The sequence below is a fragment of the Phoca vitulina genome, unplaced genomic scaffold, assembly GCF_004348235.1.
Source record: "Phoca vitulina isolate PV1807 unplaced genomic scaffold, GSC_HSeal_1.0 scaffold13, whole genome shotgun sequence".
Taxonomy (NCBI): domain Eukaryota; kingdom Metazoa; phylum Chordata; class Mammalia; order Carnivora; family Phocidae; genus Phoca; species Phoca vitulina.
The window spans coordinates 18,933,478-18,951,685 of record NW_022589716.1 but is presented as its reverse complement, the minus strand read 5'-3'; the positions used below and the strand labels follow the sequence as shown (position 1 = coordinate 18,951,685).

General features: G+C 42.0%; 1 protein-coding gene across 4 annotated transcripts in view; it reads right to left on the bottom strand.

Moving 5' to 3' along the window:
• The window catches only part of PTPRG (protein tyrosine phosphatase receptor type G), a 701,636-nt gene that overhangs the window by 45,813 nt on the left and 637,615 nt on the right, over positions 1-18,208 (bottom strand). For all 4 annotated transcript variants that reach the window (XM_032411651.1, XM_032411652.1, XM_032411653.1 and 1 more), the window contains one exon: positions 6,840-6,931. In XM_032411651.1, coding sequence (XP_032267542.1) covers positions 6,840-6,931 — 92 coding nt within the window. The remainder of the gene's footprint in view (positions 1-6,839; positions 6,932-18,208) is intronic.

Genomic DNA, 18,208 nt, shown 5'->3' with positions numbered 1-18,208 from the left:
ATCGTATCTCTCTTTGAATATGCCACAGTCTGATGAGGGAGGAAAACATGCCAAAAATAGTGACAGTCCAATGTGATTAATAGAAAAGAGGCCTCAAGAAGCTATGGTGGGAGCACAGAGGAAGGCTTCAGGCAGCTCATTCACCTGAGTCTTACAGGATGAACAAGAATTTTCCAGGCAGAAGTAGAATCTCCACCATCATTTGCAATATGCATATAGACCATATAGCTCCTTTTATAACTATCAGAGCGCAAACTGATTACCCTCCATCCTGAAGTGACACTACCATATTTGCCCAGTGACCTGTCCTGTGTGGCTCAAATATATATAGATTTGATGAATTAGTTGCGAACTCCAGTTTCATTTAAATTCTCCTTCTTTAGCAGGCAACTCTTCAGCTACCTTTGCCACGAATGTAAATATCATCCATTAGCGTATTACAAGGTTGCTGTAAAGTCAAATTTTTCTACGGTGTACGGTTCAAACCCAAGAAAGTACCAGCATTAACTAATAAGGGAAGTCATTAGCAGTGCACGGCTGCCACAAAGAGCTGGAGCAAGTCACAGAAAATTATCAGGAGAAATATTTTACACGTAACGGATGTAACCGAGTTTAGGTGCATGCAGACTTTTTTTTTTCCCCCCCCATGAAGGAGATGCATAGCAAGTATGGATGTTTTCCATAGCATTTACATTAGGCATAATGAAAACAAGGAACGGGTTGTCTTTTATATTCACAAAGTACTTCCCAGTGAGGGGTCCCTCTCTTCTCTCCAAGTAGGAACTCACTCACTGTAATCAAATAATTTAAAGTCTAAAAACAAAGGGTCACTACCCATGTAAAGAAACCATACTCAGGAACTCCTGATTCTTGGGAAGCGGTATGTTCAATTTTTCATAGTTGCAGACCTTCCCAATTGTCCATTAAAAAAAAAAAAAAAGTAAAAAAAAGTCCACAGGTATTAATTCAACACACCTCTTGGGGAAAGTGTGCGTTTCACAACAATTCTTACTCTTTCGTTACATTTACTAAATGTGATAAACTCTGCTATTTTCTCTTCTAAAATGGTTTATAACCTATGGTTTTGCAGATGTTGATTTAAAGGGGCTTCAGTCTGCCTTTGGTTCTTTTTTTCTAAAATGAGATAAAGGGTAGGCACAAAGTGATGAGTCTGATATCTTAACATCTCCAAAAACATAAGCAATGCTACCTCTACTTAAAGTACTTGGGGGTACTGGCCTTTTAGAATTGCCTTGAATGCCTGAGGCATACTCTTTTGAATAGTTTCAGGGGCAGAAAACCTTCGAAAATAGATTTGTATTCTGGAAGACATTAATTCAATCTATACATAAATTCCTGAAATAAGTTGACGTCCTTTTGTTTCTGGGTTTTGAAGGTCATACTTCTGGCATGGGCTGGGTTGCTAAAGCATCTTGTGTTAAGAGATTATAGCTTTTTGTCCTTTAGTTTGAGATTCACTTGGTTTATTGATTTTTTTTTTTTTCCCATCGTGTGGATCTGACCACCCTAACTATGGACTGAGCTCGGGCCTCTATTATAATATAATGCAATTGACCAAGACTGCTTGGGAGCAGCTGTCTGCACTGTTTAGAGCAGTCATTCAATATGGCCAATCAAACTCTTTGTTATCTAAAATCCTGGGTCTGATCCGTTGCCTCTATTTCACTTTTCCAATTATGTGAATGACGGAAAACAAAGAATAGTCATAAATAATGTTAAATCTGATTTTATTAGAACCCGAGGGGTTTGCCTAAGGCCTTCTGATTTTGTCTTGTGGATAATAATGTCATCTGTAATTCCTTGCAGAACTGTTTGGCTCATTTAGATGCTGATAATATCATCTGATCCTGGAGTGGCTTTTCTCCATCAGAACTGGCATGTCCAAGTTAATGTGATTTTAATAGGTGTTAAAACCCTTTGAAGCGACACTGGCTGATGGAGTGTGTATAGCCAAGTTACCTATTCGACAGTCTGACAAACAGTTTAAGATTTAAGTTTGTCTGTATTTTACTGTCCATATAACAGAGTTGGAATTCTCAAAATGAATATCCTGAGTTTCGACAGGCACAAAACCACAGAAAAAAGCCAAGTAAAAACAAGAGATGTAAAAAAAAAAAAAAAAAAAAAAAAGTAAAACTTAAAACGAAAACACCACAAGTTGATACATTCAGAATTCTTGGGAGATCAAGTGGGTGAAATCACCTGCTGCCTGGAGTCAATGAGGTGAGAAGCTATCAAAAAGGCACGTGGAGACCTACCGTCCTACCATTCTGTGGCTCGATGTGAAATCATGATGGAATAAAAATACATCTGGAAATCTTTCAGATTACTCAGCTTCCCAAAGGAAGTTGAGAAGAACACCCTTTGGACCAGGTGACCAAGCATTAGACTGAGTATACAGAACATTTTCAATGTGTGAGTTCGGGCAGCCCACAGCTGTGTTACGGGGACCATGCTACTGAAGGTGATCACTTTAGGTCATCACTACGGCCTGGTGCTTGCCTCATGTCTGACACAGAGCTGGCCCTTGCTGGGTGCCCGTGACATGCCATCTTCCTGCTTCTGCTCAGGCTACAAATTGTGGCCACCCCCAACATCTTCAAATGCTGCAGCTTTGACTCTGTTATTCTCTCCCTCAGAAACCTCTGGATAGAACCCACATTCCTTAGCCAGGCTTTCAAGGTCCCATCCTATCTTCCATCCAGCTCCCTTCCCATTCCCAGACAGTTTTACCTCTGTGCCCTTTGAAAAAACCATAGGATTTCCTCTTTGGGGTCTATAAAGTACAATTGTTTTCCATACACCATTTGTGAATTCTGGCTATCTCTCTCTCTCTTCACTCTTCATAAAGACCTCAGCTATGATTTTCTTCCTGCTAAGGGTTTAAAAATGTTCTTTAAGACATTTCAGACCCTAAGTGGCATTTTGTCACAGGGACTCAGAGTCCTTTTCTGCCAGCTTGTAGGCTGCAGTCTCATGCAGCATGACCCCCCGTCTGGCGACACCCTGTTATGTGTCACCAGCAACGCTGGAACACTGCACCTTACATAAAGTGATTGTGGCCACTGATCCCTCAAGCACATGGGCTCAGGTGGACAAAGCTTTGCTCTCCTGATTTAAGAGGAGCAACTGGCCCAAATTTAGCTCAGCTAGAGTTAATTGTCAGCGAGGCGATTCCCCCCGAAGGATCTCGTCAAGGGGTACTGGACCTCTGGCCTGGTCTCTGCACTCAGCCTTCCAACTTGTGATGCTCCTGACCGCTGCCTATTAATTCTGTCGACCCACATGGCCTCGGAATTCTCTCCTTTTGAAAGGTGATGCTAGCACTGCACCTTTGGAAGCCCCCTGGATGAGGACTGTGGAGGCCGGGGAAGAGTGAGGTTCAAGTCAGCTCAGGTAGCCAAGGGAACAGAGTCATTGAACGCCAGCCATCCTGAGACAAGGATTGATGTTATTTCCAGTGACTGCAAAATCTGCTAGAGGTATAATGTTGCTAGCTCTTAACAGTCTCCAAAGTTTATCCGACAAGGACAAAACGCTATCTGCATCACCTCTAGACAAAGACTCAAAATTACCAGTGAATCGTTTTTCTCATTCTTCTCCAAGCAGCAAAGTTCTGAAAATAATGACAGCTATTCACCAATTTTTTTTTTTTCCCCACTTCCATCCAAGATTTTAAAACAAGATGGGGCAAATAGAAATTCCGGTGAAATAATCAAAATTTGTAGAAGCCTTTCTTCTTCTTTGCCCTCCTCTGGAACTTTCTATCCGTATTTAGCATGTCATTTGCTCTCCACCCCCACCAGACTGAACTCCTTGAGGGCAAGGTCTCAAATTCGACTCTGTACTTTGTATTATGTCCACAGAATAACAGTACTCCATAACTGTCAGATGAATTGCTTTTCTCTATTCTTAATGGCCGCACATCAATTGTCAAATGGTATTTATAATTTTAAGATGAGTTCTTCGACTAACTTGAGGCCTCTCTGCAGATGTTGTTTAAGATTTTTATAAGTCAGATTCTCAAACCATCTGGAAGGCTCTAGGCCATAAATCATGTAATGGGCTCCCAGTACTTTTAGTGGGGTGGGGGGGCTCCTTATTTCTACTGTTCCCTTTCCTGCCCCCCCCTTTTTTTTTTGCCAAGGCAATTGTTGGCTTGTCAGCTGCATGATCAGTTTGAGACAGTCATTGGTAATCTCAGTTTTTTTTTCTTCCTTCTGACTCCAGGTCACTACAGGACACACTACTTTAATGAGAGTCTGGAGGACCTCGAGGTTACACATGTGCGCTTGAGTCGGAGAGCCTGGTCTTAAAACCTAACTTCTGCCATTTCAAAACTGAGCCACCCAAAGCCTCAGTTTTCCCGTGGAGGAAGTTTCCTCATCTGTAAAATGGGGCCCATAGAATAGCACCCTGTTATGGGGTAGTTCTAGGAACAAATGAAATAATCCACGTACAATGCTGAGTATATGCTGGCCACCGTTCTTTCACTTAAAAAGATCTGGAAATCTGGGGTTGACTTTACTACTCTTCTACCATAATGAGGGTTCTGTTTTGTTTTTCTTTTCCCTTTTTTTTTTTTTAAGATTTTTAATTATTTTTAAGTGATCTCTACGCCCATCGTGGGACTCAAACCTACAACCCTAAGATCAAGAGTCGCACGATTCCCTGACTGAGCTGCGCAGGCGTCCCAGTTTTGTTTTTCTTTAAATCCGCACAAAAATCTCTTTTCCTGACCTTCTTTTATAACCTATTACTATCTCGTTTATAAAACAGCCTTAATAATTTCTTAAATAGCCCGCTACCACTTGTCCTTTTTAGCAGAGCAGCCGAAACTGAATACCACTACTGTTGTCAAATACTTCGAAATCTCCCTCAATGAGAAGAGGACAGTATATTAAGGACTTGTTCTGTCTCATTCCTCCCTTTACGTTGCTGCCTTATTGTTCTTTTCAGAAGAAAGGATAGTCTTCCTATTCTGAATAGCTCTGATTTTCCACCTTCAGATCAGGAGGAACTGTGAAATGACAATCACAGAACAAGGCCTCCCTTGTCCCTGCCCTCCCGGGCCCCTCCCTTCACCACCAGCTAATAAGACTAAAGCTATAAAGTTCAATATAGGAGACAAAAGCTTCAAGCCACAGTATTTTTTTTTTTTTAAGGATAGAAATAGGGTGCAGATGCCCAGAATTTGTTAACAGGCTTGATGTTGCTGCAGCAAAGCCCATTTTAAGTCAGATCGAGTTTATAGAGGTGTAGCTGATTATTTTGAATAATTAAATGGTGTCAAAACCAGCTGTGATGAATAGCACCGGGGTCTCAAATCATAAATAATTGAGAAACTGGAGTTGCATTTGGTCATCCTGATCAAATTCTGTTCTCCAGAGGATAAATGTTTGTCCTGAATACCATCAACATTGTTAAATGCCTCAGTATTCTTGCTCAGTCATCCAGCCAACAGTCAATTGAACTAAATCACTTCAACAGCACACACATTTGCTGTCCTCATGAATACAAAATGTTTGACTTTAAACCATGTGCTTTGTACTTGAATAGGCACCTTTTTCTGGTAAGCATCTAATAGCCACATTAAATACTTGACATGTTTTTGTTTGTCCCATGATACATACATAGGACTCTGCCGAATAAATCAGAGGGTCCCTTCTCTCTCCCACCTTTGCTTTGGTTCTGCTCAGAAAAACAAAAAACTAAGAGAAAGACTTCCTTGAAAACCAGTTGTCAATATAATTGCCTTTACGATGGCCTCTGGGGACTCTGAATTTGCACAGAGACGGGGGGCTTTGGGTCCCGTGTTCATTTCTCATTGTGCCTCCTTTTCCATGACATCGTTTAGTCCCCGAAACCCATTTTGTGCAAAGGGGTGGGCAGTTTAGCATCATCATCGTCATTTCCATTTTAAAGGAAGAATGAGAGAGAGAAAGGCACGGACTCACCCACAAAGCTAGAAGACAGCTGAGCTGCCATGAAAACTTGGCCTCCTCGGCACAACTCTGGCTGCCAGAGATGTGCGTTAGTTAAGCGCCTCAGTGAAGAAAAGGGCAGTCTGTTTAATAGCTCCTCATTGACACCCTGTCACTGCTGAACTGGCACGGAACCCAGAGCTGGCAGGGCGGTGCGTGCGCGCTCTACCTTGTTTCCTGCACAACGGTTCTTAAAATCACAGGGCTGCGTTAACCCACGTCTTCTCTCCAAGGATTAATAATCACGAAACCCGCCACCATCCACCTTTGCAGGGCCTTAACAGGTAACCCGGCACCCTCAAGGGCGTGCATCATTCACTTGGCCCAACTTCGGGATGTCAGTGACATGAGCGCCATTTCCAAAAACTGGGGCAGCTGGGCCACCGGAGAGGAAGCGACTGGTCCGAGGATAAGGAAGCGCACTGCCTCCCGTGGAGCCAGCCCCAGGCCCCTCAGACTGCAAATCTGCCGTCTCCTCTACACCTCGGGCAGCCCAGAGAGGCGAGCCCTGCCCTTGGTGTGAGGACCACTGTCCCACTTAGGATGACCATGAAGACAGAACGTGGGGGCTTGCCTCTTTTCCACCACTAAGTCTGTTCTTTTCTGGACGCGCACGTGCAGGACATGGGCAACCAACTCCCTCTCATCTAGTCTTTTGCGGGGAAAAGAATGCCTGCCAGAAGTAGAAGTGTAAAGAAAAAAGAAAAAAAACACACAATCTCCAACTTTTTCCGCCATCGTTTTTGTTATGCTTGAATGGATTCATGTCAAGTTTATAAAAAATCCTCGTAAGAGTCAGGTTTCTGGAAATTAATTTTCAGTTTTGAAACATACCTCAAAATCCTCGGAGAACCCATGCTGGTTATTAGAATAGAGCTCACCAATGTGTTTAACAAACTGTTTGACAGGAATGGCTTCCATGTCATCTGTGAGGATAAAATGATATTCAGAGTCACACAGAATATACTTCGATAAAACAAGTAACACCGATAAGGGATTATTAAAGACAAACATTTGATTTGTGTGAGTAGATAGAACTGTATCACCCGAAGTAGATGTCCTCAAGAAAAGTCTCAGGATGTACTTTACTTGTCTGTCTTACTAGGATTTTGAATGCCTAGAAGCTAGGTTAAATATAGTTTTTTTTGTTTTTTTTTTAAGTACATAGGGAATTAGTTTTTTTTAATATTCAAGGCAATTTACATAGTTAAATTACCACATCATACTCTTAACTGAAAGTCTGAACTTCCTAAGGGTACCTATTTGTCAAGAAATTTTATCACAACCTAAGATTTTTTTTTTTTAATTGCTCTTCAGTGGGGTCCAGCTTGAACTTGGAGCAATGAAGTTCTACTTCCAGTCTCTGAAGTCGCAGCAATCTTTATACACAATTACAGAGAGATGCCATTGTACCAGCTGGCTTCGGGTACAATGCCATCTATGTTTAAGTGTGCAAAATTTTAGTTCAAGACAGCTGTGTCTATACGATGCCAAATAATCAGTTTGACTGAATTAACTGGATTTTTTGGGTGTTGACAGACTAGGTATAGATTCGGGAAGACTCCACACTCCAATTTATTATAGTGTTGTCACTTCAAAAGGACATTTGCAGTTCATGAGCCCAAAGTATCCGTTTTGAGCGGATTTTTCCAGCTCTGGTCCGAAAGCGGAGGACTGGCCACAAAACTGCCATACCCCACTAACTGGAGCTCCCCAACCTCCTTCCCTCGACCCTCCCCCGCAAATATTTCTTTAAAAATACTCTGCTGAATTTGAGATAAACAACAGACATGACATTTACTTTATTCAGAGTGAAAGATCTTTGGCAAACGCACAAACATCTAAACTGCCGCAGATGCTTTTCTTAGCAAAGGGTATGAAGATCTGTATGTGTAAATGAGGTCCTACTTTGGCAAGAATGTTATAGATCCAGGCCTGACAATCTGATTTCTCTTCATCTGGTGACAGTTAACATTGACTATGTCATTCCTTCTCTACTTTCTTTCGAGTGAGCAAAGCTCTAGGGTGGCTTTTTGCATCTATTGACATTTTCAAACTTGAATCATTCTTAAGCGGAAAATAGCATCTCTTATACTTTGTTTAAGGAAGGTGACTTATATGTTCATAATCCAAATTGCTTAGCGCAGAAATGTTACTGATCAAATAGATGGTGCTCTATAAGCACCAATTCTTTCTGTGTGAACAATTAAAGACCTAATCATGTTAACAGGCCACCTTATGAAAAAAAAATTGCCAAGTTATTTACAAATATTTCAAGATTGAAGATGTTCATGAATATGCAATCATTTTGCACGCCCAAGAAATCTATAGCTCCCATAATGATGTAACCAGCATTAACAAAGTAAGCAGAGCCAAAACGTTTCCCCAGAATATTGAGCAGAAGCACAGTTCAAGAAAAATTTCCAAAATTATCTGATCAACTTCGCCTAAAATGTTTAGAAGTCAGCAAATTCTACAATAAAGATCAAGTGGCAAAGAAATGATCTGAAGTTGAGATAAGGATTAATATATGCAAAATTGGAGTCTTGAAAAGATTAACCCAAAGAAACTCCTCTTTGGACAAGAGGCAAAATGAGTGAGATGGGACAGAACCTAGCCCTGCCAACACTCTAGTATATAGACTGCAGCATTTCCTTCCAACTTACTTAGAAACCAAAGACAACACTGTTTCCGAGCGGGACATCGTTAATAGCGCAATAGGCTGAAGGCAACATTTATCCCATGATTAACTTAGAATTGTAGAATTCCAATAAATTTATGGTGCACATGACTCTAGTTCAAAATAAGCAAACACATGCAGTTTTAGAGGTGTTTTACTCTGCAAAGGCAAAAAACACGGCATTTTAAAGGTCAAAGCCCACCTCAAGTCATTAAAAAATGTTTTCAGGGTAACAATTCATTATTTTTTTTTCCTGCCAAGCACTCAAGTATAACATCCAAACTAATGCCATCCATGCCCAGAAATCAGTCTGCCTGCTATCCCCCTGGCTAGATGCAGGAAAAATCCAGCAGAGCTCAGTAGGATAATCATGGAAATATATGACTCACTAGTCTCTCCAATTAGCTTCTTTATCCAAGGAAGTCTAACCACACCCCTCTGGGTTTCCAGGCACCACCAGTAACATCATAAAACTACCAGGCAGACAGGCAGACAGACAGACAGACAGACAGACAGACACACACACACACACACACACACACACGGTACTGACCACCACCAGCTACCCAGATAACACGTTGTCTTTCAATCAAGATAAATGAAGCTGAAGGGTCACAAATCTTTTTTCTCAGTATTAAGATGAATATAAGCCTATGACTAATTAGAAGTCCTCATAGTTATCCTCTATACATATTTCTATTAAATTTCTCACAACATGAGCCAGATAATTATAAAATTACTATTAACTAGCACAAGGCCAAGCAATTAGGACAGCGCTGTAGACCTGATCCTCTCAGTTTTCGTCTGGGAAGACCCTGTGGTGTTAGAGGACATCCATCGGAAAGATGTTATGTCACTTACATAATCTGTTTCATTAACGGATACAGAGACCATTAGCAGCACTAACCACGGGCCAGGTACTTTCTATGCCCTTTAGGTGGATTAACATGTACTCCAATCCTCCCAATAACCCTGGAGACAGGTACTATTTTCCTACTCATCTCACAGTTGAGAAAATAAGCTCAGAAATATTAACTGAAGGCTGGACTATGGCAGAAGCTGGTTGCAGACCCAAGGTCAAAGGAGAATGGCTGTGGTCTGGGTCAGAGTGAATGGGAAACCACTGGATGAGGCATTTACTGAGCACCCAGGACTCAGCCAGACATTAGGGAGATGGGTGTCTGCCCAAGGGCACATTTGTGTTGGAGAAGCGATGACTATCAGCAGGGGTGAGCAAGAATTACATGGTGAAGACTCCACATGTCACGAAAAGGATGGATTTGATAACTCAGGTGAGAATAAATGTTACCAACGCAGTGGTCATGAAGAAAAAAAATACGAGCTTGAGTCAAAGGAAGCGGTTTTCACTAACTACCGTTTAGATGGGAGATGGTGATGATAAAACGAAACAATCTCAAGAGAGACTCAGTAGAATGAGAGGAGAATCACCATGTATTAAGCCCTTACTGGTCACCAGGGACTGTGCTAAATGTTTTCCATACATTTAGCTTTACCAGAACGAGGTGAAGGGGACATTGTTCTCACATGACACACAAGGCAAAGGAAGCAACATGTCCAAAGCATGCCATCTGAATCCTGGTGCACTGAACATGAGGCCTGTGCTCCTCCATACTGATACCTGATTTGTCTTCATTCTCCAAGCACAATTTCCAGGAAGAACAAGAAATTAAACAGTATCTCGGTTAATTAAACGGAGTATCTTGGATAAAATGTTCCTGTTTAATTCTGTGCCAATATTTTTAGTTACAGAATTTTCAGATACCAAAGATTTAAATTAGGCAAAAATGAGAGCCCTGCTGTCATCCTTAAATCACCCCATTATAAGATGTTTGGTATAGTCACAGTTGAGAATCAGCACCTTCAGAATGAGATTGTTATTCGGTATTATTTACACTTTGTTCCAAGATTTCAGCCTTTGGTGGTTGGAATTAAACTTCATATATAAGAGGCCTTTAATATTTTGGTCAACATCCTTATGTACCACTTCTGATGGAGTCTGAAATGAGTCTCTGGTTTGTAGGTACCCAAAGAGGCACATTTGGAGAGGGTGAACATCTACTGAGAAGAGAGTACCAAAGGTGAGATTCCATGGAGGTAAAAAAGAGCTCGAGATTATTAACGTTAAATAAAGCACTGTAAGAAATAAAGAATAACGCATTGAACATAGGGAAAAGCTGTTTCCAGAATCTGGCTATGTCTCTCGTTTGCAATTTGGAGCCAGGTAGAGGGAAATCACCCCTATACTGGTCTATGGTTCTAACCTCTTTGTACGTGCTCACTTTGCTTTCTCTTCCTCTTCAGGAATAACATAAACGGAAAAGGAAGAATTTCGCTTTCTTGTCTTTTTTGCTATTAGAAAGAAAAAAAATCAGCAGCCAAGACTGTTCTTGAACATCAACCCCAGGGAGGTGCCAGAGAGGGCTCAGCCCGTTACGTGGTTCCGTGGCCAGGTCTTCAGCCTGTCACTCAGTAAAACTGTCTCGCTGTCATTCTTGTTACCGATGGTGGAAAGCATCCTGTGTGCCAGGCACCTAGGGGCAGTGGTGTAAGTGGAAAAGCCAGAGCCAGATGGCCTGGTGGTGTGGCTTCACCTCTCTGTAATTCCCTTTGCTCATCTATAAAATGGGAATAATAATGACTTTTCATAGAGAGTTACGAAGAGTCAACAGAGGACCGAAGTATTTACAAGAGTGCTTGGCACTTAGTAAATGCTTGATAACTAGGATTTATTGCTGGGTGCTAATTGTTTTACATGCGTGGCCCTGATTTGGGGCTGTGATTACCCATTTTATAGATGGGGAGACTGGCTAAAAGAGACCCAAGAGCTTGGCCAAGGTCCACTGTCATTATCAGGCATGGGGCCAGGCTGACTCCAAAGCCTTGTGTCTTCCACCTTATTTGACCTCTCTCTAGGCCTTAAATTGAATATACGTGGTTAGAGAGGGCAGAAAACCATAATAAAATCTTAAAAAAAAAAAAAAAAAGCATTATTTATTTGAGAGAGAGAGAGAGAGCACAGAGGGAAAGGGAGCAGCAGACTCCGCATTGAGCAGAGAGCCTGATGCGGGACTTGATCCCAGGACGCTGAGCTCATGACCTGAGCTGAAGGCAGATGCTTAGCCGACTGAGCCACCCAGGCGCCTCCCAATAATGCTTTTTGAAGAAACTTTCTGACTTAAAAGGAATGAAATGATACACTTAAGCTTTAACAGTAAGCTTCAGTCAACCTGGAAAATTCACACTGGTATTCTGATCACGTTGATTATGCCAGGTAAAATGAAGTGTTGTAGTGTTTACCTTCCTGCCAAGACGCTTAGTGCTGGGGTTGACTGGCTTAACGTCCACTTAAGAAAATACCCGTACCAGGGGCGCGTGGGTGGCTCAGTCGTTGGGCATCTGCCTTCGGCTCAGGTCATGATCCCAGAGTCCTGGGATCGAGCCCCGCATCGGGCTCCCTGCTCGGCGGGAAGCCTGCTTCTCTCTCTCCCCCTCCCCCTGCTTGTGTTCCTCTCTCGCTGTGTCTCTCTGTCAAATAAATAAAATCTTTAAAAAAAAAAAAGAAAATACCCGTACCAGCAGGGTACGGGTACATATATAATTACCGTTCCCATTCCAGAGGGCCTTAAGTCACCCACTGTGCCACCCATCTCTGTGAAGTTCCTTTAACCCACAGCAGTTCCCGCAACCCTATGCCAAATCCCAACCAATTCTGTCTCTCTGCAGGGGGAACCTATAAAGCCCCAACACAGTCCCTGGGTCAAGTCCCTCCTGCTCAGACCTTACACCCCCTGCTTCCCCAAGTCCCACAACTGGGCTGTTTACCAGCCCTCTCTCTAGTGGACAGACCTGGATTTCAGGAACTCAGTCCCTTCTTGCCTGCCTGTTCAGCTCCCAGAGGCCAATTTCAGACCTCTCTCTGCACTTGGTAATACCTCTGTGTCCACTTAGGAAGATAAAGCAAACATGAAATAAAAGAACATTATTGGGATTTTAGTTTCCGCGTTAGGGCACAACAAATAGATTTTTGTCTAAATCAGACTCTTTGGATGCAAGGAGTGTTGTGGAGATTGGAACATTTTATTTCCTGCCATAAAAAGAAATCTCTTTTCATTTATGACACAATGAAGTCAATAAAGAAAAGGCTTCATTATAGTCAAAAGACCAATGAATCTCCTTTGGAGATAATCTCTGTATAAATAAAATATGCCAACAAGGTTGGTTTAATCCCAAGGGTTTTAAACTGCATGTTTAAAACCCCTTTATAGGCTGGCACCCTGCTGAAGCCAGTGACCTTCAAATTATTAAGATGTATTTTAACTGCTGGAAAGGCATGAATCATTTCTGGATTTCCAAGCTACTGGTTAACAGCAACATTTCATTTTGTAACACTCTTATTAGCAAGTTAGAGCCTCTAATTTCCACAGAAAAGCATTTCTAAGGACATTTGTGCCTGACAATATGCACATTTGGAAAAGTCCATACAACACATTCAATAATCAGGTTAATTTCAGGAGCTAAGTTTTGATTTTAAAAAGCTGTAATATAATTAAAGTCTGAAAGAATACTATAATGCAGTGAAAATAGTCTGTAGATGACGTATGTACGTAATGCTTCAGTAACTGCAATGAAAATATTATTGAAGCCTGTCCTTTAAAATGAATATCTCCTGATTGGAAAGTCTAGATTTTTAAAAGTACTTGCAGATGTTAAGATGAATATGGATCTTAAAGGAACTGTGTGACCACTTCAGTATCTTAAAAATGTCACAGAAGTATTACTTAGAAAGCATTACGAGGGGACTGATCGCTAAGTTACTGCATGCATTCAATTATGCTTTACCCTCCCAGGGTAACAATGGAGAACCCATGGCCACGGAACATTCGATTCTGAAAAACCTTTAGTGAAAAATATTAAGAGTCAAAGCCCCTTTCATTCTCCTGCACAAGTCGGAGTTCAACTTGCCTGGAAAACCAACCAACCATCTAACCACTGTTCCCTTATATGGAGCAGGCACTCTAATTCCAAATTTTCCTGATTAAAGAATTAATATCACTTCTATAGTGATTGGAACCTAACTTCAAAAGCACTTCTTTAATTTCTTTCACTTTGGATAAATACTCTTGCATCCGAAGAAGAGTTCTTTCTAATGTGGCTAACCAACCTCAGCCATCACATTCACATTATCTAGCATTTCCACATTTTACGTAAGTGTAGGTGAGATCAGGAAAAAAAAATGTCTTCATTCTGACAAGACTGTCTTTGCTATGTTAAATCAGGAGAACATACTGAAGATTCTAAACTCCTGAATTTCAGTTCAGTTAAGTAAAATTACTAACTCAGAATTCCTCAAAAATTCCTATAAATGGCTATCTCCAAGGGATGAGTGATCAATTAGCAAAGCTCTCCTTAACCATTTGCCTATTTTATAATACTTTTTAAAAATCTAATGTAACTTACTGATTCCACTTATGCTGTTTAGGATTTAAAGACCAGAGCTGTTTATGAAATTCAACCGCAGCAGAATCATCCAAAAGTTTCAACATATTTATAAATTTCTCCCTAGGTCATTTAAATCACCTAGGCCTATTTTTGCACAGGGAATGGAAGTATAGGTGGGTGGAGAGTCCTTTTCTTAGAAAGTAAGAGAAGAAAAGGGACCAGGGAACAGAAGTAGAGGTGAGTTTTTGATAAGGAAGGAACTTCAACAAAAGAATAACGAAACTATTCAGAGGGGCTGTAGGAGAATTCAGCGGAGAGGCAAAAGGTCAGTATTGGTGGAAGATCATCATCAAGAACTTGGGGTGGGGGAAACTACAGGGGATATTCACATGTATTTGAAATGCCTTGATTTAATGAATTAATACCCAGATGAGGAGCTTGAAGTCCTGAGATACCAGAACTGTCAGAAGAGCATGCCAAGGGGTGGCAGAGCCATTTTAACGCATCTGTGCTTTGAAGCCACAATTCCAGTGGTAGCTCCACCCTTCCCATCAGCTTGGGCAAATTAATAGGGTCTCTGAGCCTCAGTTTCTGCAGCTGTAAGATGAGGCTCTCCACTGCACCTGTCTCCACAGGGCTGACTGTAGTGAAAATAAACCATGTCATCAGTAAACGCTCAATACATTTGCATGATGATGTTTTCTAAAAACAAGGTTAAATGTAAAGGAAGTCCTAGGAACAGAGCTTATTGCACATTCTAGTGATGACCTAGAAGCTCTATTTTATAACAGTTTGGTGCCTGAATTTTCTATCTTACCCTGTTGCATCCATAACATTTTTAAACCAGTATAATGGTTCAGTTTACTAGAGTGGTTGTCTGGAAATATCTTTTTTTAAACAATCAGTTATAGGAAATAAGGAGTTCAGGTGATAAAGGTTGATAAACTGGAGGCCCAGTAGCCCTGTTATTAGGTTTTGAACAAAGATAAACTATAACTGAGTTTGGGTGCCTGGGTGGCTTAGTTGGTTAAGTGTCTGCCTTCAGCTCAGGTCATGATCCCGGGGTCCTGGGATGGAGTCCCCAGCTCAGTGGGAAGCCTGCTTCTCCCTCTGCTCCTCCCTTCCCACCCCTGCCTGTGTGCTCACGCACGCACGCTCTCTCACACAAAAATAAATAAAAATCTTAAAAAAATATGTAACTGAGGTCTAGCGGGTAGAACAAGTACTCCATATGAATTCTGTAAATATCCTACTATTTTTCGAAATAAGAACGAGATAATTCCTCAGGTAAATCATTCAGAAGGATCCCAAGGAGGTCTCCACTAAGGAAAAGTTGGGTTGAAAGCTTTACCAGAGTGAAAATAACTCCTGAATTTATTAAAAAGTGTGTTTTTCCTATATTGAATTTCTTACGCATGACATAGTTGGATGCTAATAACCAGAAGAAACCGTAAGAATAAAGAGAATAATGGATCATTGAAGTGCATCATAAATTGCAAAGTATTTTACAAATGGGACTATTAAACAGGTCAGTGGGGGTTTTGTTTCAGAAAAAGGGAGAGAATGGGATGAAATTGAAAAATCTGTAAAGAAAGGTCATGGAGAGTAACTTCTTCCCAGTTAAGGGTGAAATGAGTTGATTGGTCTTGGCATCCCCCGCTCCCCCCCATGAAGGCTGTGCCATCTGGGAAAACAGAGAAGGAGTGGCCTCACTCTTGGTTCCTCTCATCCTTTACTGTCACACTGCACTACCCCATTCCAACTACTTCATTTCCACAGCTGCGTTATAGCTCAAGGTTGCGTTTACTATGTCTAGCAAGGGACAACTGACCACCACGGATTTCTCAGTCAGTGGAGAATCTGAAGCAATTATCTTTCCATGTACTTACACCACCAGCGAGTACGAATTAGGAAATACTCACGTTTCAAGAAACGCCCTTGGGTTGTGAGTACAGTAGTCCCCCTCATCCGGGGTTTTAGGTACCTGCAGCTGCGGTCCAGATGCAGGTGATCCCCCTCCTCCTCCTGATGTACCATCAGAAGGACAATCGTAGCCGAATGCTACGTCACAACGCCTACGTCACTCCCCTCACTGCAGCCCGTCCCACAGGCATTTTATCCTCTCGCACCATCACAAGAACAGTGAGGACAGTACAATAAGATATTTTGAGAGAGGGACCACATAATTTTTATTACAATACATGGTTATAATTCTTCTATTTTATTATTAGTTATTATTGTGAATCTCTTACTGTGCCTGATTTATAAATTCAACTTTCTCGCAGGTATGTACGTATAGGAGAAAACAGTATACATAGGGTTTGATAAGACCTGCAGTTCCAGGCATCCACTGGGGGTGACAGAACATATGCCTCATGGAAAAGGGGGGGCGGGTGGGGAGGACTACTGTATTTACCCTGGTGATTAAACAGGTAGCTGGGAAATGAGGGAGAAAACACTCAAAAGCCTTTCTGGTCTGAAACACCTACCCAGAGGTGCAGCAAGGCAGGAACAATGGGTTGGCATTTTCTGAGAATTCTAGTGAACTGAAAATCCTCAAGTCCAAGGCAAAGAGCAAGGCGTGGTGGGCCACACCCAGTGAATGCAGTTCAGTGTTCGGGACAATCTTAACCTGAGTACCAGGCAAATGCTCACTCTCCACAGGTACTGTGATGAACAGTACCATGATTTGGGAGGGAACGCTTCAACAACTGGCTTAAGAGTTTCCAAAATGCTTTTACACATAACATCTCATCTGAGTTTTAACACTGCCTCAAGTGCAAGTAGATCAAGCATCCTGCTCACTTTACAGATTCTGGGAACTCAGGCTCAGGGAGGTCAAAGCACTGGCCAAAGGTTTCACGGCGGAGGCAGGGCGAGATCCTAGGTTTTCTGATTCCCTATCCAGTGGGAAAAGAAAATAAAAATTGAAAGATAGCCCAAGAAGTACCTCACCATTTAACCTTATAAAATGGATTTCAGCTGTTCAGGTACCCACCAGCTGTGTCTGTCAGATGACTCAGTTCAGAGGAGAGAGAAGCTCCTAGGCATTTTCCAGAGGTCAACACATATTCTAGGTGATGCAAGAGGAAAATGATTATACACACGTGCTAGCACATGATTCCTGCAGATTGGACAAAACTACTTATTCCATGCAAGTGGAAGACTGAGGATTCCTGTCTGCTTCCTCTCCTCTCAAAGGTAGGAGTACAATTTCCTCTACCAAGATTCAAGGGTGAGGGTCAGTGAAGAAGAATGGAGGGGAACACAAAACCTATCCCGTCTGTCTGGGAATGGGTTAGCAGCCATGAAATGATCCAGTGGGAACTTACCCAGAGACTTTTCTGCTACCCCTCTTGTTTCTGTGTGACAAGCTTTCATGAGAGAAGGTGACCAGAATGGAGAAAACATGGCCAATTCCAGCAATACCTGATGACTTCACATATACCGACACATAAAGGTCCAATTAACTCCCCTACCGTAACTGCACCTAGTGAAGGTTTTTTTTAATGTTTTATTTAGTTAACAGAGAGAGTGTGTGCTCACAAGGGGGAGCGGCAGGCAGATGGAGAGGGAGAAGCAGGCTCCCTGCTGAACCAGGAGCCCGATGGGGTCTCGATCCCAGGACCTCAGGATCATGACCGGAGCCGGAAGGCAGACGCTTCACCGACTGAGCCACCCAGGTGCCCCTTGTGAAGGTTTTTAAACAACAGAAGCATTCCATGGCACCAAGAGAACGACTGTGCTTCTGAGCTTCACAGATAGAGCCTCTGAAGAACTTTAAGAAAGGTTTGCTGACATGAATTCATTTATTCAGAGAATTAAAAATGCCCACTATGTGCCGGGTATTATTCTAGCACTAAGGAGATACCCACTTGCCTTTATGAGGCTCTCATTGTAGGAGGAGGAGACAATAAGCCAACAAGATCAATACATGGCATATGAGACGGGAAAGACCTTTCTGGAGAATGAGCAGAGCTGCAGGTGTGTGGACGCACTGCTAGACGAAAAGCAGTGCCTCTGTTTACAGAACGGTAATTAACGTCAGGAGGATGGATGTCAG